The sequence below is a fragment of the Grammomys surdaster genome, unplaced genomic scaffold (assembly GCF_004785775.1).
Source record: "Grammomys surdaster isolate TR1022 unplaced genomic scaffold, NIH_TR_1.0 193, whole genome shotgun sequence".
Classification (NCBI taxonomy): Eukaryota; Metazoa; Chordata; class Mammalia; order Rodentia; family Muridae; genus Grammomys; species Grammomys surdaster.
Genome location: NW_021604638.1, coordinates 11,472,859 through 11,494,074, shown reverse-complemented (window position 1 = coordinate 11,494,074; position 21,216 = coordinate 11,472,859). Strand labels below are relative to the sequence as shown.

General features: G+C 46.8%; 1 protein-coding gene across 4 annotated transcripts in view; it reads left to right on the top strand.

The window, feature by feature from the left end:
- Tox2 (TOX high mobility group box family member 2) overlaps positions 1–21,216 on the top strand; it is a 121,991-nt gene that overhangs the window by 63,567 nt on the left and 37,208 nt on the right. For all 4 annotated transcript variants that reach the window (XR_003711707.1, XM_028769692.1, XM_028769691.1 and 1 more), the window contains exon 3: positions 9,210–9,455. Coding sequence is in view for 3 of the 4 variants with exons in the window: in XM_028769692.1 (XP_028625525.1) it covers positions 9,210–9,455 (246 nt within the window). In the remaining variant the exon portion in view is untranslated. The remainder of the gene's footprint in view (positions 1–9,209; positions 9,456–21,216) is intronic.

The window sequence follows — 21,216 nt, the reverse complement described above, 5'->3', positions numbered from 1 at the left end:
TTTAAAATGGGAATATCGAGTTTTATCTCTCAGGAGGCCAGCTGAGATTCTGAGGGCTCAGTACGGCTGCTGATACTTCATCTTACCGCTGCCATTTCTAAGGTTCCTCCTGATCACCATCGTAGTCCGTTCCTGGGTCAGACTGTAGTTTAATCAAGTTCAGGTTTTGTTGTTGTTGCTATTCCTTCAGTGTTATGGACTTTCTGCTTTCCCAAATTACAGGAGGTGTTAATAAACGAACTTGTCAAAGGAGCATGGAAATACCAATTACGTTTCTATAAACCAACAATAAATGACCCTCCCCCCCCCCCCAAAAAAATGAGGAAGTCTTTCCACAGGCAATAGCACCCAGAGATAGAAGATGAAAGGAATAAATTTAACCAAGGATGTGAAAGAGTTATAAATGGAAAGCTATAAACCTCCCACTGAAAGGAACTAAGGACTTGCACAGTGTAGGAAGGCTGCCCTGTGTGTGGCCATTATAAGATAGCATGGATGCCTAAGAAACCTTCCTGTTAATAGAGTTTCCGTCAGATTTATTCTACCTATCTTTTGTTCTAGTTTGCTTTTTCTGCCACTGTGATACATATCATGACCAAAAGTGACTCGGAGAGGAAAGGTTTATTTGGCTTATAGTTTCAGGTTACAATCCAAAGCTAAGAAAAGCCAGGGTAGGATGCAAGCAGGAACTAAAGAAGAAAACATAGAGGAAGGCTGCTTACTGGCTTGCTCCCTCTGGCTCAGTTAGTTTCCTTTCTCGTACAACTCAGGACCACATGCCTAAGAGTGACACCACCCACAGTGGGCTGGTTCTTCCCACACTGATCATCAACAGTCAAGACAATGCCCCACAGGTATGGCCACAGGCCAATCTGGTCTGGGCAATCCCTCAATTGAGACCGTCTCTTCCCAGGTGACTGTTGATTGTGTCAAGGTGACAATCAAAAACTAAACAGGACACCTTTATTTCATAAATGGAAAAAAATGGATCTAAAAATTCATTGGCATTTCCAAGGGCTCTGGGTAGCACCAATCATCTTAAAAGAGGGAAGAGTTATAGGACTCACAGTTGCTAATTTCTTTAAGCACAAGTAACAAGGTCTTGGCCTAAGGACATGTAGTTCAGTGGAATAAACTTGACAGTCCAAATTAAATTCATGCATCCAGGGCACACTGAGTTTTGGCAGAGGTACCTGGACCGCTTAAATGGAAAGAGCAGTCTCTTCACCAAATGATATTGGGACAAGTGAACAAGCACATGCAAAATAATGAAGTTGGATTCTTATGCCACATGCCTTGATACAACTGCCAGGGCTGCAGATTCCCAAATGTGACATTAGAGCCACGAGCAACACAAAAGGGGTGAGCTTTATATCATCCAAGTTAAAGTAGAATGACAGAAGGACAGACAACCCAACTTGAACTATGGACAAAGGACTGGAATAGAACTGTCTCTAAAGCAGTGCTTCTCAACCTGCAGGTCACGACGCCTTTGGGAGGGTTGAGTGACTCTTTCACAGGGGTTGAATATCAGATATCCTGCATGTCATACGTTTACATTACAATTCATAAAAGTAGCAAAATTACAGCTATGAAGTAGCAACAAAATAATGTTATGGTTGGGGGCCACCACAGCGTGAGGAACTGTATGAAAGGGTCACAGCGTTAGGAACGTTGAGAACCACTGCTCTAAAGATTCAGATGACCACATGCAAAAATAATCGATGTTGTTGGTCTTCAGGAAAACACAAACCAAAGCCACAAGAAAATACTATTATATACCACTAGAATGGTTATCACAGAGACATTAAAAATCTTGGCGCCGAGGATGTGGGGACATTGAAACCTTCATATATTGTCAGTGGGACCATCATGATCCACAACCACTGTGGAAAGTTCTTGACCAGTTCTCAAAAGTCAAACAGAACTACTGCATGACCTAGCTGTTCCACGGCTGTGTATGTATGAAAAAGACACTCAAACAAATCTATGTACACAATTATTCATGGCTACCCTACTCACAGTAGCCAAGATAGAAAGAGACTTAATGCCATCAGCGGATGAATAAACAAATTGTGGCAAATCCATAGTGGAACATCTTAGAGCCACGAAAAGGAATAAAGCTCTCATATAAATCTCAAAACACCCCTCGGCTAAGTGAACATTATGTAAAATGTATTCTAAGTAGAATATAGATGTTCTTGAAAAACATAATGCAAAGTAAAAAGAAGCCAGATTCCATTTACGTTAAAACAGACAGAATAGATCAATTCTTAGAGACAGAGTGAAGTTAAGTGTCTATCCGCAGTGGAGGGGGGAGGGGAGCAGGGAGAGAGCCTAGCAGGAATAACATCTTACTGTGAGATGATAAAACCTGTAAGAACCAGACCCACCTGGCACTGGACCTTGCTATAAATGTACCTGTGGCCCTGAACGTTAGCTGGGGCTTCGGTTAAGTTTTAGTCATTGTAACAGATGTATCCAAACTTCACATTTCCTTGCAGTCTCAATGATGCTTTGGGGTCAGTCACCTCTCCCAGTAAACTATGGCTTGCTCCTCTGTGCCAGGCTTAATCTGAAACTACACTTCCGTCTTAGCAAGCCTTCCTGGACAATTTAGACAGACAGACATTGCAGTGGTTTTCAGCTCAGTGATGTGTCTAGAATCTCTTGGGTTCCTTTCGTCCTCGAGGCCCTAACTTTGAAGACCTTTCTAAGAAGTTTGGCCGAACACTTCGGAACTTGTCATTTCATTTTATGGTGGAGACAGAGCTCAGTCAAATCAGTGATTTGGTGGACCAATCACTGATTCAGTGCCTCCCCTGATGGCTTCAGCACCGCCCAGAAGCTTGGCCTTCAAGTCCTCCCTGACTCCAGCCTGCAAACACTTTTAAGCAGGGGCTTCTAAGAGTTCTCCACTCATGGCCCCTTGCATCCAAGAACATTTCTCAGAATCCCAGTTACATATGTATATATGAAATATATGTACAGATCAAAGTTACTGATAGTAAATCACTAAGCAAGTGGTTTTAAAACAATCCATTTCGCAGTAGCATTTATTAAAGATGAAGGCAAATTTGCATACTAATGAGACGGGGTGAGTGGATTTATTTTTACACGAAGAACTGGATTGTGACTGAACAGTTGATAGTGCAGGACACAGAGCATCTTTCTTGGAGGTGATGGCTGTTTTTACTGAGGATACCACTTTACATAAATGCATAGTATGAAAGAACAGAAGCATACTTAGGGCCATTTCAGAAACTGCTGAACACTAATACATGAAACGTGTACTTGAAGAGATATAAGGACAGCGGCACATTCCTTCTTCCGTTTCTCGGCCACTGTGAGGTTAGAAGCTTTCCTTCACCCTACAGTCCCCATCACGGTGTGGAGAATCTCCACCTCACCATCAGCCCAAAGCAACCACGCCCAGAGAACATGGACTCAAGTCACAGCCAAAATAGATGCTTGCCTCTGCCTCCTCAAAAAGAAAAAAGAAAAGAAATTGTTGGAAATTCTGCCCTAGTCCCAAGTCAAACTCATTGAACATTTTTTTTAAATTCAAGTCAGTAACCCAAATAGCAATTTTTAATTACTATTTGTAATTAAACTTTCCAACCCAATATACTAGTTTAATGCTTACATGCTGAGAAATGAGGGTAGAAAAACATTCAAGGTTCTTGTTTTCCGGAAACCATTTGTTTCTGTAGAAGCAGCAGACCGTTGTGTTAGATATTTAAGGAAGGCCGCTGGACTGGCCGACTATCTATGTGGCGGTGGCTCTGTCTAGCTCAGGCTACCATGCGCCGTTGCTTGAAGCCAAGCGCTCCTGCAGCTGGAAATGGCCAGATGCTACGCATGTGCCACAGCTTGAAATGGCCAGCCAGAAACACTGGCCCTGGCACACCCATGAGACGCCAGCATGGGAGATGGCTCTGCCAATCTTCCACTCTGTCTCCACAAGGCTGGGCTGAGCCCAGACCATCCTGCCATCCACGTGGTACCCAGTAGGAATTAGACTCTAATGCTTAATGATTAACCAAAGGCTTTGTATGTTTGGTAATGCTCAATAAACAAGATGCTCACACAAATAGAGGTGTTTCCTAATTAACTAACCTAGCTATAAGTTGTTTCCCAGGACTGCTCTCGATACAAGCGTGGTTCTCCATTCTCTTACACCTCTGCCTCCCTCTGCTCCTCCTCTTCTTCCTACTCTTCCTCTCCTTACTCCTCCCACTTTAGCACCTCCCAACTTGCGGGAAAATATGCTGCTACAGCAGACTCTGTCCAATAAGAATTCACACAGTAGTCTGGGTTTGAGACGAAGCATTCTAAGCGTCTTCGATGATTTTACTGGTTTGTCAACAGTGCAAAGCACACGGGTGGTGTGCTCAGAACCAAGCCTGCAGGGAAGTCACCAGAGGCAACACGGGTATCAGCTGCTGGAAACATCCAAGACTTGCCATGCATTTGATTCCGAGTTAATTGTTTGTCTTTTGCATGGTCAGACTTTTTTTAAAATCTTGCCAAGTATTTTATAGATAACAGTTTGTGACCCACAGTTTAAGAAGCTAGGCTTTGGGATAAGGGGTATACCTCAGCTGACATTTGCTTGATATGCCTGAATCTGTGGGTTCCACTCCCAACACTACATAAACAGGGCATGGTGGTACACACCTATAACCCCAGCACATTGGGAGGTGGAGGCAGGAGGATGAAAAATCCAAGGTCACCTTCAGCTGTATGGTAAACTCAAGGCTACATGAAACCCTTACCGTGTAAAACAAAATATAAAATGAATAAAATAATAAAATAAGATTCATAATGCTAGGCTTTAAGATCCCTCCTTCCAGAGGTTCCAGGGGCAGTCAGTTCTCCTCTGACCCTATAGCTAGCCCCAGGTCATTAGAATGGGGTCACACTCTTCCCTTCCTTGAACTGGAGCATGAAAAGGACCTCTGACAGTCTTCCTGTGTATTCCAGAGCTCTGAGGACTCTTACCATCTTGATGCTGCTCTCTGGATATTCGTGAGGCCTCCCATGCTGAGGAGAAGGTGGTCATGTTGAGCGGCAGGTCTCTTACACAGCAGGGTCTAGAGTAGGGTCTGCACAAGATGACCTAGTGTGGAGGAATGCTGGCTTCACACTCATGAACCTAACCCAGAGACTCCATCTTCCAACACTTCCTTCACTCTCTGAACTCCACCCTCCCTGACTGAAAAACAAAGGTGGTAGCTGTATCTTTTCAGAATAGATATGTTTAAAGGGAAATTGTATGGAAATGCCAGAAGCTGAGACAGGAACACAGTGAGGACTCAGCCTCAGGATAAGCTGGCTAACACTCAGTGTTTGGGATCTGACTATACCCCAAAGAGGCAAATGTGTATTTGCATGCTTATTTTAAGTGTGCTAATTGCTTCCTTAGAGGAATTGTCATAATTGTGTTATTTCAATATTTTGATACAACACATGCTGGTTTTTCTAAAAGGCTTCTGGTCGATTGGGTGCATTCCAGAGCCTTGAGGTTTGGGTTTGGACTAAAAAGGATGAAGTTCTGTGGTCATTTGGCATTCCCTGGCATCCTTCCCTGTGTCAGTACCAGTTCTGGATGCTGTGGACAGGGAGGGAGGGAGCATAAGACACAAGTTCTGAGGAACGGTTGTCCTCAGGGAAGGGGCAGATGTGGGAACACCTGGGTGAGGCTTGAACTTAGAGCCTGGAGTGGTCCATATGGTGAGCTCACTCATGTATTGTAACTGAGTTCTTTCTAGGTGTCAGTCACTGTTCTGGGTACTGGGAACAAGGAGACTTGAGCCTTCATGGGGCCTGGGGCATTGGGGGAGGGGTATACAAGCCGAAGGTATGGGAGACTTGTGAAAGTGCCACTTTCCAAAGGTGGACTGGACAGTTGAGATGGTAACTCTGAACAAAAAGGCATACCAGAGGACTTTGCATTCTGAAGTGATATCCATGTTTTGGTTCCACCTAAAGATCCTTGGCCCTCAACCCATCTTGGTGGTGAGGCTGAAGACAGACACTGACCCACAGTGCATGGACTGGTCTGTGGCATCCAGCAGTGGGGATGCTGAGCCAGCAAGCTGCCAGGACCTGTTCTGTGCCTTTGGAGAGGTCCCTTAATGTGGAATTCTACCAAGAGCAGCAAGGGTGGCAGCCCTGAGCCGGCAATGGCCAGGCCATGTGAGGACTTACAGGGTCATGTTTGAGACTAAGGTCTTGAACCCAAAGGCAGTGGGTTGATGGGTATGTACCTGAAGGGACCTAAACCAGCATAGCCACACATCCGTGGAGCATTACTAACAATGGAAAAGATGCTGAACCAGCCTAGTTGGTGGATAAGGAAAACGCACTATAGATAGATACACAGCAAGAATTTTACTCGCCCATGAACAGTGAAGTGACAGCGTTTGCAGAGAGAAGATCAAAGTCGAACACATTGTTAAATATCCAGACTCAGATAGATATCACCTATTTTCACTCATATATGAAATTTGTATTTAAATATATATTCATATGCATGTATATGTTTCATGAAAGCAGAAGAGGCTAAGCTACAGAAGGAAAGGAATCAGTAATATACAATGATACATCTCTGAAAATGTCATAACAAAACCTATGATTTTTTTTTTGCACTAACTAAAATGTTAGCAACAATGACAAAGCCAGGGGAGCTGTCAGAGGATCTGAAGTGGGAGTGGCTCTGAGGGATGATGCTCGTTAGAGATCATCTGCCTACAGGAGAGGCTGGGGGAGAAGAGAGGCTGTGGGGACCAGGAGGAGGCTGGCATTGTCCATGGTGGGGAGGTGGGATGGACTGGGCAGATTTTAAAGGTATTTTGGAGTAGTTCTGTTGGAATTAAGAGGTGAGTGGAAGGGAGGGGAAGGTTTGCGGATGGAGGGTGATGTCATCCAGCATTGTCACAGAACACAGGTGCAAGACAGAGGAAGGGAACCTTGGGTATTGTGATGTCCAGCTGCGGTGCTCAGGGAAGCTGTAAGAATGGAGGATGGATGTGACACCCAGAGGGCTTTGAACACGAGGTTTGTTGAGGTCATCTGGAAGAGAAGTGTAAGGGGAAAGAGAAGAGAGCTCAGGGCTGACCAGGATAAACTCCAACACGAGAAGAAAGCTGAGGGAAGATAGCAGGTAGACCACCTCTTCCACACTTCCAGGCACCTTTCCCATCTGTGTGGTAACTCCACAATAGCCCTGCAGAGGGAGCCAGTGAGCACAGGCAATGTTGGCGTCTAACTGTTACAGGCAGTATTCACTCTCTCCCAGGCCATCATAAGGTCCTTAAATGGTGCCTGAGGAACATGAGGCACATGCTATGTGTCCCTGCTCTGTCATAGCTTGACCCAAACCTCGCTATACTCATGGCTTCATCCACCAGTCCTTGAGAAGCAGGCATGGTTCGAGACTTGCAGGGAAGAGGTGTTTAGTTGTCATGCTGGATTCACAGAGCAATACAAAATGATAAGCCGTGTCCTTCCTCTGCCACCCTTGCTCTGGGGAAAGAGCCCAGGATCTCACAAGTGCTGAGCAAGCACTCTGCCACCAAGCCAACTCCCCAGTCCCATGTGCTACTGTAACTCAGGCCTTTCTTTCCTTTTCTGCACATACATGCTGATGAAGGTTTCCTCCTATCCACAAACTCCTTTGGTGTCCTTCATCACTTCTAGAATATTCTCAACCATTACCTCTGTCCCATTAAAACAGAATCCATGACATCTGCCTATCCTTCTTCTCATTGTCTGTCTCTGGTGGATCATGGGCAGTTTCTTCAGCTCTATCTTCCAGTTTACATAGCTGTCTTCTGTTGGCTCTCATCTCCAGACTCTGGGGAGGAAGGACTAACTCCCTAGGCTGAAAACAAAGTCAGATGTGGGCAGGCGCAGACAGAGAGACTGAAGCTAATCCTGTGCGTGAACCCCGTGTGACAGCCCTAGCCAACCAGGTCCAGCGCCACACACAGTGAGAGGCAGATCAGGGCCAAGCAGGGTTTGTTCCAGGGATGCAGGGTGTTCAACAAGCCTAGGATCCCAGCACTCAGGGTGCTGAGACAGGAGGATTACTGAGAGTTCGGGGCCAGCATGGACTACAGAGTAAACCCATTCTCGATAGGAAGGGAAGGATGGAAGAAGTGGAGTAAAGAGAGATAAGGTGAGGTTGTTATCACACTGACTAAGTGGAAGCGAGAAGAGCACTGGAGTCTGACAGTGGGTGCAGGGGAAATAGTTTGGTGCAAATAAAATTTACAAAAATCTGAGCCACCAAGATATTTCAGGAGTTAAAACCTCTTACCACCAAGACTGATGACCTGAGTTCAATTCCCAGAATCCACATAGGAGAAGGACCCCCACAAGTTGTCTTCTGACCTCCACGTATGCACCGTGGCACATGTACACACACAAACGTACACACACACATGCGTGCATGTGCACACGCACACAAACAGATAAATGTAATTAACAATTTAAAACCCATTTACAATTTTTAAAAATTCACTCACCCCAACTATTGTGGGGTCCCTTCCACCGACTGAAGCATACTCAGACATGTGCCATAAAGCCAGGGCCCAAAGTACATGCTCCTCGTGGTCTATGGTAAAACCTGGAACAAGGAGAAAGGCAAATTTAGTGCTCACTATGTCTGCTAGCTTGTCCTGGGGTCACTGGCCAGTTCACTAGGGTGAGAAAATAACCCGGTAAGACTGGAGGTGGCCTCTTAGCTGCTAATCTGTTCCACTCACCAAGATATGGACCAAGAGAAGTCCTGGCTACCCAGGATGCCTAGGAGAAAACTCTGGCTGCCCAGAGCTCCAGTCCCCAGCTCTTCTGCTCACCTTCCCTGACCTCCTTGGACCAAGTTCCCCTCTGTAAAGTTGGTGGCTGACGGAGCTTTCAGGTGGTCATGGGCAAGATGTCCTGGGAAATCAGGAGAAGGTGCAGGAAAGTACCTTCTAGGAGTCCAGGCTCTTGTCTGCAGAGCCTCAGTGGGAGTAAAATTCACTGAGGAGCTGAGCAGGCATCTGAGTCAGATCACTAGGCTCTATGCCTTGCATTCGGGTTATCTCTTTGCCGAGGGCTTGCCATTTTTTTCCATGGTTGCTGTTAACTGATGCTATTGAATACTTTCTGTGGTTTTGAGGCACTGACCCCGCCCTCTGCCCCTCTATCATTTTCAGACCTATAACAGCCAAGGGGAGAGTAACGAAGACTATGAGATTCCTCCTATAACACCTCCCAATCTCCCTGAGTCATCCCTCTTGCATTTGGGGGACCACGAAGCCAGCTACCACTCGCTGTGTCACGGCCTTGCGCCCAACGGTCTGCTCCCTGCCTACTCGTACCAGGCGATGGATCTCCCGGCCATCATGGTGTCCAACATGCTGGCCCAGGATGGCCACCTGCTGTCAGGCCAGCTGCCCACGGTGAGTCTGTCTCCTGCATGAGCCCCCTGGCTCCAGCAAGGGAGAACTTGAGGGGAGCTGGTTGGCAAGGCTGAGCCAAAGAGCCCTGATCATGTGCAGGGTCTGAGTTCTGATTGTGGAGAATCTGCAGGATATGGGGATGGTGTGGAGGGAAACGGTTACATCTACAGCTCTGTTTGTGGCAACTTGGGACTGATTTAATTGATTGTTAATAGTATAATCTAAATTTTATTTCCAGCAGATTTATTGAGATATGCATGCCATCAATTCCCACACATAGATTGGGTAACTACAATCCATTTGAAATGTTTTCATCTCTCCCCTCCCATCGGAAGAAGCCTTAGCTTTGTTAGTCATCGCTCCCAATTATCATACTCAACCCTTGGTCCAAGAAAACTACCATTACTTTCCCTTATTTTGCTGTTTTGTTTTGAGACACTTTGTAGTCCTGGCTAGCTGGCAACTCACTATGTAGCCCAGGCTGGCCCACTGGCTCTGTTTTCAAAGTCCTGGAGTTGCAGGTGTACACCACCACACCCTCTTACCAAAGGTTACCTTCTGCCTCTGTTTGCCTATCCTGAGTGTTTTATATAAGTAGCCAGGGAGGAGTTACCAGGCTGAAATTCAAGGGTAGATGAAAGACAGCAGGTAGACAGAGGTAGGGAGGATGTTCCAGGATACAGGACAGCGTTTGCAATGGGAAGAGGTAAGGGGCTAGTGATCTGGTGAAGTCAGCATGGGATTGACTCCTTTATTATGGGGCTGGAGAGTGAGAACCTGCAGCCAGCAGAGCCAGGAGCCTGGAGCTCAGGACAGCATGCAGCATCAGCTCCTGAATTCCGAGCTGAGGGGATTACGTTTTTTTTTTTTAACATGATGGTCTGTCTGAACTATCAAATCCTACAGGAAGTCAGCAGAAGAGGCACTTTAAGGGACCTCCGGCATCATTCTTAATCAACTGTGCTCCGTGTTTCTCTTTCCTCCTATCGCTTAATATTAATTAATATTAATTATATTAATATTAATTACACAGTTAATATTAGAGTTAAAACTCTTACGTTCATGGCTCGGATAGCAGGAATGTGAGCACTAGAGACTGATGTAGCCACAGATAGACAAAGGCTTCAGGATGCTTCTTTGCAGGAGCTGTACTGGTGGCTGTCACTGTGGCCCCACCCCGCTCCCATTTCCACACAGTAGGCCTGTGGCTGCTGGCAGCTACCACACCTGTGGCAAGTGAGTAAGTCTTCCAAGGAGAACCGTGGCTGACTGTCTGGACCAACCACTGAATCTAAGCTGAGGCAACCCTCTAGTGTGTGTCAGATTGAGTTACAATTCTCCTGAGGCTGAAGGACAAGACGCTCACCTGGCTTCCCTGTCAGAGTCACATGATATTGACTGGATTGTGTTTGCTACCACAATGGCTGCCCAGAAACCACAGCCCAGTTCGTAGCCTGATATAAGCAGAGGCAAGAAGACCGTGAGTTCATGAACAGGCCAAACTAAACTGCGCAGCGAGACCTCGTTAATAATTAATTAAGAACTCAGTGGAAATGGATGCTCCACTCTCCAGGAATTCTGATTTTTTTTTTTTTTTTTACTCCAGTTTCCTTTTCCAACTGGTGGACTGGTTCAGACCCCACAGTCATGTGCCCTTGCCAACATGAGGACCTAAGTTTGAGCCCTCAGAACCTGTATTAAAAATAAAAGCCAGCATGGTGGCATGTGCTTGTAATCCCAGCACTTAGGAGTCTAACACAAGCATATCCTAGACCGGGGCTTGCTGGTCAGGCAGCCACGCATGGAGCTACTAGGAAAGCTCCATGGGAGACCCTGTCCAAAACACAAAGTGGGTGGCACCTGTGGCTGTCTCCTGGCCTTCACACGTCCATACTGTGGCTCATCTCCTGGTGCCCTTCCCAGGCCTCCTGATCACAACAGCCCCGTTCATTACAAGGCCTGCCGTCAGCTGATCACAGCCCTCCCCTGGCTCCCCTTGGAAATGATCGTTTCCATGAGCTCTGTGCAAACCAGTCCTGTGCTGATTTCTCTACAGCTGATACATATTTAGGACGCTTCTCAAATTCTTAGCTCTTCATTAGTCTAGAATTGCAGGGGTTCGTGCGATTTTTATATTCCCTCCTTAATGAAAGATAAGCCTGACCTTGTCACTCAGGGCAGAGCCTCCTCCGCCTCCTGCCAACCAAATGGGAAAAGTCAAATAAGAATTTTGGGGTTAAGAGGCAAGGGACCTTGACTACAGAGCTTTTGAATTCCTGGGACCTGCCGGGAGAAAGGGCGTGTGGGTGTGCAGTGCCCGCTGTTTGTGTGAAGCAAGATTATGGAAGCACCTGCTGGGTGTCAAGCAGCACGCAGAGGGGTTGTAAAGGCTTTCTTGTACTGTGTTCCTCCCAACTGAGAGAGGCAGGGACCTAAGATGGAGAAGCTGGAGGCCGGGTAGAAGGAAGCATGCACGCTTCTCCTTTCCATGGCTGCTCTAGCAAATCACCACAAACCTGTGGCAGCAGAGATCCACCCATGCACAACCCTGATGGTCCAAAATCAGTGCCTCATGTTGAAATTAAGGTTCTGGGAAGTCAAGCTTCCCCAGGAGGCTCTGGGGTGTCCATCCATACCTCTGCTAGCTTCTAGACTCTAGAATCTAGAGGCTTCCCTGGCTTGTGGTTGTGTCTCTCCTTGAACTCTGGCCTTTCCTCTCTCAGGAATAGCTCCACTGGCCTTCTCATGGACACTTATGGTGGAATTTGTTCTAGAACAATCTCCCAATGTTGTGATCCTGAGCCTGAACTTTCTCTGCAAAGACCACTTGCTTCTGTTACATCACAGGTTGTGAGGATTGTGGCTTAGTGTGTGTGTGTGTGTGTGTGCATGCACGTGCATGTGCCAAGGCACACCTGTGAAGGTCAGAGGACAACTTTCGGCAGTCAGTTCTCTCCTTCCTCCATGTGGGCCCCAGGAATCAAACTCTAGTTGTCAGATTTAGCAGCAAGTGGCTTTACCCTCTGAGCCCTCTCACCGGCCCATGACTTGATGATGATATCTTCAGTAGGGGTGTGGCATTTTCCCGATTGCCTGCCATGCTTGAACACCTTCTAGGTGTCAGGCTTTGTGAACCCTGAGACTCTTTGATATGAAGAACTCAGATCCCGGAGGGGTGGTATTATAACGTGAAAGGCCCTAAGGGACACAGGGATTCTGGCATCCTGGTCTCTTTCCTCCCTGGCTCCAGATGTGGCCCTTTACTCTCACACTCCCAGCATGCTTTGCAACCCCCAACAGAGGTCCAAAGCCATATGCCCTCTCACCTACCTCCATCCCTAGTCCCCTCCCCAGGCTTAGACTTGGAACTTTTAGAACCCTGAGCCAAAATAATCCTTAACTCTGAGTGAACAGACTTAGGAATGTCGTTACATTACTGCGCAGCTGATGCAGCCTGATTCTAAAGAACGCTGTGGGTGTTCAATTAGCAGTGGGAGTCTGTGTGCCTGGAAGAGATCCTCGACTCAAACGGCAGTGGCACTAGCTTCATATATGGAGCACTGGCCTGTGTGGGGTGGGGATATGATAAAGGAAACAATTTCTATGGAGTACCAAGGCTCGTGTGCCTCACTGGCCTCATCTGCCCAAGGGCATCACTGACAACACTGACTGGGGCCTTGCATGTTGGTGGAGACTCAGCCAAGCACAGCAGAACAGATGACTCTCGGAAACTGCCTTATCCCGCCTACGAGGAATTGGGCACGAGACAGACCTGTACTTTGTGAATGAAAAGGCTACCTAGTTCTCAAGCCAAACCTATAGAAGTCACACCTTCCCAAGTCCCTGCATCTGCCTTCCAGTTCTACCAGGGTGGGTGAAGGATTACACAGCCCGGCTTCAGGTAGTGCAGAGGACACCCAGATGCCAGGTGCTTCAGGTGTTGTCTCCACAGACACAGATGCCCTGGAGAGGCCATCTCTGTAGAAGTAGGTAAGACATTGATCTTTGGTGGCCATTTCATCAATGCCAAGACCCCCGTAGCTCTGACCCCAAAGGCCATCAATGCCTTCTGGTCCCTTGCTTGATTGCTAGGTCTCATGTGCACATGGACCTATCCCTTCTCCTGGTGCTGCCAGTATTATGTATAATCCTGGAACCAGACCCCTTTACAAAATTAAATATGCTCAGGGCTTTCTCCCTCAACTTCCACGTCTTAGCTGATTAAACATTCATTTCCAAGACAAAAAGAGTCAATTTAGTATGAAAGCTATATTTTGCCGGTTTAATTTAAAGCGCCGCACCTCCATCTGACCTCTATTTTCATAACTCAATAATTTTATCCTATGTTGATTGTTTCATTTTGAGCGAGATACTGTATTTATAAATCAGTCTCTAAAACGCCCAAAGAAAGTCGGAGAGTAGAATTTATTAAGCTTCTCGTAGAGTCTGAGATCACTTCTTCTGGAATTGTCTGGGAAACAGAGTTCAGGGTTGCTGTATACTGAGGGGAAGGGGTCTGCCAGGAAGGGGCAGGACTTGGTGTTCTACCAGGAGGGAAAATCCAGCCCCAGGGAACCAGAGCTGTAGAGGTCGGGGGACGGAGGCGTGGTGGGGGGGGATGGGGGGAACAAAATCACAATGGAGTCTGGTGTCAGGAATTTGGGACTTTCCCAGGCTGTGCCCTTGAGGCACTGGAATGGTATGGTCCCGTCTCAGTCCTCAGTACAGGGGAAGGACACAAGTCACTCAAACATTGCCCTCTATCTTTGAGGCCTCTGTGTTCTGTGCTTGGTGGTGCGGAGCTTGGAGGTTAATGTTTGGTGTCCTTAATTACTGTCCACTTTGTAAGTTACATATTTGTTTGCTTATATGTATATGAATGTTTGCGTGTATGGCTGTGTACCACCAATGTGTAGTGTCCTTGGAGGCCAGAAGAGGATGTGAGATCCCCTAGGACTGGAGTTAGAGACAGTTTTGAGTCACTATGTAGGTGCTGAGAATCAAACCGAGATCCTCTGGAAAAGCAGCCAGCGCTCTCAACCTCTGAGCTCACTGATTGGCTAGCAGAGTTGGTCATAGTACTGGGGAACCTCCCGTCTTTGCCTTCAGGCATTGGAACTATAGGCACAGAGAACCCCAGTTTTTTATTTGGGTTTCAGGGATACAAATTCAGGTCTCGATGCTTACAAAACACACACATTTTGCTCATGAAATCATTTTTCTGGTTTTGAGTCTGGTTAGATTCCTCCCTCAGCCTCAGTTTTCCTGTCACTGAACTGGGCTTAGGGTCCCAGCTTTGGTGAGATGGCATAACTGCTTGGCAGCTTCACTGTACAGGACAAGCATGTGGATAGGAGGTGATAGACTTCCCAGTGCCCCCACTACATAGCCAAGTCCTTGGGAGTCTATTAAAGCTAAGATCAAGCCCCCGGTGCTGAGTTTTAGACCCTTTGTGCTCTAGTCTCCAAAGTGCTTGCAGAGCTTGGTTGTTCTCCCAGGACACTAGGGCTACAGGTCAGGCCTGGGGACTCCCAACTCAGGTGAAGGGCCTTTGCAGTCCAGGATCTTGGGGTAGTCGTTAGAGGTGGGACTGAAATCTACTTGCACTTGACCCGCTTGCTTTAGATTCTCTCATGAGAGAACCTACAGACAGCCTTGCGTTGGGCCTACCTGGGAACAGTGAGTCCCAGCTGCAGGTCCTTCATAGACCTAACACTTCTCCTACTGGTGCATGCTGTACCCTGCCTGGGTTTCTTCCTGCTCACTGCTCCTCTGGCCCCGCCCCCAGGCCCAGTCTACCTTCAAGTTGAGACAAAGGAAATCTCCTTCAGAGTCTGAGACACAAAGACCAAAGATCTCCAATTCAAACCTTTGTCTCCACACTTCTTAGTGACAGGGCAGTAGAACCCCACCCTGCCCCACTCCATGGCTGACCAATTGTCATTATTCTTTTTAAAAATTATTTGTTTTTATTTTATGCACATTGATGTTTTGCCTGCATGAGTATCTGTGTGAAGGTGTCTGAACTCCTGGAGCTGGAGTTAGTGGGAAACTGTCTTATGGGTGCTGGGAATTTGAACCTGGGTCCTCTGGAAGAGCAGTCAGTGCTCTTATGCTCTGAACTATCTCTCCAGCCCTGTTTTTATTATTCTTAATATGTGAATGTTTTTATTTTGAGCTTGCATAGTTAGCTTTGTCTTGTATCAAACCACCACAGCACTTAACGGCATAAGTCAGCTCATCGAAACTACCTGTCTTGACTCTTGAGTTTCATGGACTTGAGATTCATGAACTGCCTCTTGTGATTTCTGAAGTCAGCTAGCCATTTGCCTCAGCCCAGTGTCTGAGACAATCTTAACTCTCAGCACCTGGCTCATGTCAGCTGGAGTCAGTTGAGATATCTTAGCTATGAGTCTCCCATTACCAGGAGCCTAGAGAAAGAGTGGACCCCAGGGTGCAAATTTTCAAACTTCTGCTGCTGATCCTTTGGCCAAAGCCAGTCACATGACCAACCCAGAAAGCCAAGCAGCAGAGCAATAGACCCACCTCATGGATGGAGCAGAAGGAAAGAACTCAAGAGACAGGATGAGGGCCATTTGTATAACCTGATGTGCTTAGTTTTAACTGTCAAGTTGACTCAACCTGGAATCACTGGGAAGGAGAGTTTCAGTTGAGGAACTGTCTAGATCAGGTTGGCCTGTACAGAGCTAGGGATTGTCTTGATTGTTAATTGATGTGAGGAAACCCAACCCTTTGTGGGCGCCATCATTCCCTAGTGAGCAAGCAGGCAGTGTGCGTACAGTCATTTCTCCCTGTTTGTGATTGTGGTGAGATTAACCTCTCAAGTTCCTGCCTTAACTTCCCCAAAATGATAGACTGAGCCAGGCATTATAAACTCCTTTCTTCCCTGACTTACTTTTTGATTGTCCTGGTTATGTTTTTGTCACCTTGGTACAAGCTAGAGTAATTTAGGAAGGCGGAACCTCAATTGGAAAATGCTCCCACCGATTGGCCTTCAGGGAAGCCCACGTGGCATTTTCTAGATTAATGATTGATGTAGGGGGCCCAGGCTACCATCATCTGTAAGTGGTGCCACCCCTAGGTGGGGTCCTGGATGTTAAAAGAAAGCTGGCTGGTGAGCCATAAAGAACAAGCCAGTAAACCTCACTCCTCTATGGCCTCTGCTTCAGTTCCTGCCTCCAGGTTCCTGTCCCTGACTTTCCGGGATAATGAGACTATAAACTGTTCAATGAAACCCTTTCCTCACCAAGTCACTTTTGGTCAAAGTGTTTTAATCCAACAATAAAAACCTAACTAAGACAGATTATGTATCTATATATTCATCCATCAGCCTATTGTGTTCGGTGTGCATGCATATGAGAGAGAGAGAGAGAGAGAGAGAGAGAGAGAGAGAGAGAGAGAGAGGGGAAGAGTCTGTCTGTCTGCCCTTCAGAGGACAACTTGAGGGAATTAATCCCCTCCCGTTCCTCCATGTGGGATCTAGGAATCAAACTCAGGTCATACGACTTGGCAGCCTGCTGCTATACCCATTGGGATATCCTGCCCCTGAGCCCCACAGTTGCTTTTTGTCAGGACAGTTTTATCACATGGCTACAGAAATAAGGGTAGGACACTTCCTGTTCTCCTTCCCTCCTCCCTCCCTGTCGTTGTTGATACCTTGTTTTCTTGATTTTTAACACCTTCCAAAGGTCACAGGCATGGCTTTGTATTCAGACTGAGCTCCGTTCAAAGCCCGGCTTCCACACTTGTTTCCACTGGTTTGGGACCCAGAGCGGGGGGAGGGGGGGGAATCAGAGTCCCGTGCCTCAGTTTCTTCTTCTGTACTGCAGAGGTCAGGACACTTGCCCTGTGTCTGTGGTTGGAGGACTCTAAATGACACACAGTAGGTCCAACCAGTATAAGCAACTGGCTTAGAAAAGCATTTTACTCACAAACTGGGTGTGAGTAGATACCACCTCATCTCTAAGTTCAGCCGGCCTGGGCTGCTGGGTGTGGGCTTGGCTGTGGCAAGTGTCTGGGCCAATCACCAAGGCAAGTCTGCAAGATAGGAGTTGGAAGGCCAAGTGGGAGGCCCTGGAAGGCTGAAGATGGGCGGGGGCAGTCAGGGGTTAGCAGGATCAAGCACATCCATTATGGCAGGGTGTCATGATGTCGTTCTGGCCTTGGCATTTAAAACTAACGCCAGTGACAGCTCTGCTTCTTGCCAAAAGAACAAGAGCCCATGAAACAACTTGTCTTAGCTCCGTGACCAGGGTGGCATCGATCACAGTAAAAACAGGAGGATCCATGTTTTTGCCTCCTGTCGGACAGGAGTGGGAGGAAGACTAATTTCTAAGATGGGGCCCTGGCCAGACAGAAACAGGGCCACTCAGAGCCCTCATGTTTTCTTGTTCCACACTGGAGTCTGGGTGCAATGCCCCTCCCCCGCCTCTTTTCAGAAGCCGTAAGCCAAAGAAATGTGTCTTTTTACATTTTATAAAACTCAGGGAAAAATGGCTTTAAACAGCTTTTACTCCCCTGCTATAATTATTTATTTCCAAACACTCCTGCAGGGGACTGCTCCGTCTTCTTCCCAACTCCTTTTGCTCATAAATGAACCATCACTTCAATAAATCATTATGAAAACAGAGACTAACACCGGCTCTGAGAGGTTGAAAGATTTATGTAACACATTTATGTCTCCCATTTTCTCATTCTGGTACTCCGCTGCAAAAGCTAAGCTAATAAAAGCTGCTATTAATATTTCTTGTTGCCTAGCAACCCAAGAGCGGGAGTAATAGCCTGGGCTAGAAAAATAGATGACCGATAAGGAAAAATTCAATTCTTTTATTATCTCAGGGGAAATGCCCTTTTACTGGAACATTATGATGTACGAGTGTGAAGTTGAACACAAAAGATTTGTGTGTGAGTGTGTGTGAGTGTGTGTTTCTATTTTTAATGAACATCATTTTACCTCCCCTAACTCTTTCTGGGCACTTTTGTTTTCCTTTCCCCCAACCCCACCATCCCATCCCTCACACTTAATTTAGCAACTAGTGTAGTTAAGAATCTGTCAGTGTTTCTTTTTTTAGTTTAAAAATGGCTTCTTGCAAAGGTTTACAACCTGGTCATAAAAATTCACTCCCCATTAGGACTCAGGGCAGTGATAAGCCAGCGTGCAGCTGGCGTCTCCACAAATGGATCACATTGGTTGAGAGATAAGATTCATGGATTTTTTTTTCCAAGAAGGAAGGTCAGAATGGAATAAAGTACGTTTCTTTCTTTTTTTTTTTCCTGTGTTGGTTTTCTTTGGGATCCAGGGATGCTGTCTCTTCTGAGACTGGTTTGCCCCGAAGTCTGGGAGTGTGTTCAATGAGGGCAAGGTTGGGATACAGTCATTTGTTGAGCACTACCTGCTGTATAAAGTTTGGGCTCCTTGCTTCTCCTTATTTGTCTGATGTAAAAAGGGTTGCTTAGAAAGGTTGAGGGCTGATTAAAGTAGCAGTGTGTGCGGTGAGGTCCTCACACGCGTAGGCTTTCTCAAAGGGGAGCACGCAGCTGATTTGTTGGGCAGAACAGTTCTCCGCAGAGGAGGGCTGTCCTGTGTACTGCCTGAGGAGGGCTGTCCTGTGTACTGCCTGATGTCTGTGCTCTCTTAGTCCCACCATTCAGTGCCCCTCCCCTCTAAAAAAAAAAAAAAAAAAGAAGATGAAGCAAAAGCAAACCAGTCTCTCCAGGACCAAGGACATAGCTCAGCCAGAAAAGCTGTACAGTACTTGCCTTGTAAGTATGAGAACGTTGGATCCTGAGAACCCACATTTTAAGAAGCCAGGTGTGACCACATACACCTGTAACCCCAGTTCTCCGGGCAGCAGCGACAGGCAGATCCCCGAGGCTCTCTGACCAGCCAGTCTGCCTAGTGAGCTTCAGGTTATTGGGAGACCCTGACTCAAAAATCAGGGGTGGGAGGCATCTGAAGACTCCAGGTTGTCTTCTGATCTCCATTCATACATAATGCATATCTGTTTACACGTGTGTGTGTGCACATGCGCGCACACTAAATAAATAGAATGCAAATTTAAAAGAGCATTATATCAAAATATTCTTTTCCTGGCTTCTGTGCTTTCTGGTGGCCCTTAGAGTGTCTGAATGATCATCTTGCCTTTCCCAACCTCAGAGGGAGTTGTGCATAGCAGTTCCCACTTAGAAATGATCTTTGCCACCCAAGAGACATTTAGTAATGTGTAGAAAGTGTGTGTGTGTGTGTGTGTGTGTGTTTGCCATGTGCATGCGCGTGCGTGCACGTGCCATGGCATGCAGGTGGTAGTTAGGGCATTACTTACAGGAGCTGGCTTTCATTGTCCGCCGTATAGTTTCCCAGATATCAAACTTATGCTGTTAGACATGAAAGTATCATTTCTCCACTCCAATAATTTTAAAGATGAGTCAACACAACACTGTCAACAGTGTACCAGACATCCTCGTAATGGTGGGGGCAGGCTTGACACAGTGGAAGGATCCACCGTCTGTTTCTAGGCTACATGGGACAGCCTGAGCTAACATGTTGTACCTTCTCCAACACAGGCATCTGGTAAAGGCCAGCTAGCCATTGGTGTCTGGTTAGCACTGGGTGACTGGAAAAGGAGAATTAATATGCCAATATTGCCTAGCTGGACAAAGAAGAGAGCTGGAACCTGAAGGCAGACGTCGGATTCCAAGCCTGGTGCTCTCGGCACTCTTTAGACGTGTTGGGCTGACTCTTCATTGCTTACAGGGTTATACTCAAGGTGTGAGAGATGTAAAGGCTCCGGGGTGCTCCGAGTCTGGGGATGGGACCCAAGCAGCATCCCTGACTCAGCTGGCACCCACTGGGCCCTCCCTGTGACTGGCTCACTTCAGCCTCACAATCTCCACGCCAGGCAAGAGCTAGTAAGGACCAATCACCTAACCACCCTCGAGAACAGACCCACCATAGCTGGCCCTTGGGGCACAGCTCGTGAGCGTATGGTCCCATGTATCTTGGCCTATGGAGCACACAGAGCACACACAGGCCATGTATCTTCTAAGGAAGTTTCTCCACATGGATGAGTTCATTTTCTATAGCTAATTGGTTTACACTTACTGTATGTTTGGCACTCTTATCCTTTCATATTTGGTATTTCCTTTAATCTTCTACCCTGGGGAGGAAGTGCTGCCACACACACACACACAGCATACACTCACAAGACACACATAACTAATAAAATAAGAATAAATATTAAAATAAAAAAAGCAAGTGTGATAACACACACACCTTAAACCCCAGCACTTAGAAAGCAGGGGCAGGTGGATCTCTGTGAACTCAAAGTCCATAGCAAGTTTCCAGGACAGGCAGAGGTATACAATGAAACCCTGACTCCAACAAACAAACAAACAAACAAAAAAGAGCAACAACGAAAAACAAAAAAACTAAACTAAACCAAAAATCTGGACCAGGGACACGTGGGTTGTGGCAGAAGCAGAGACTGTTTATTAAGAGAATATTCCTGACTATGAAGAGGGCTGGAAGCTAGGGAAGGTTGAGAACCCAATGGCATTGGGCCAAGACAGCCTCAACCTTCTATGGCTCTTGTCCATAGCAACCCCCCCTCCCTCACCTCCTCCTACGCTTCATTGCCTCCTACTCTTCTTGCACATGCTCGGTTCCTCACGGATAGCCTGGGAAAGGAGCGATTTCTAGATATTTTGTCTGTTGCTATCCTTGTTAATCCTTGCACCTCTT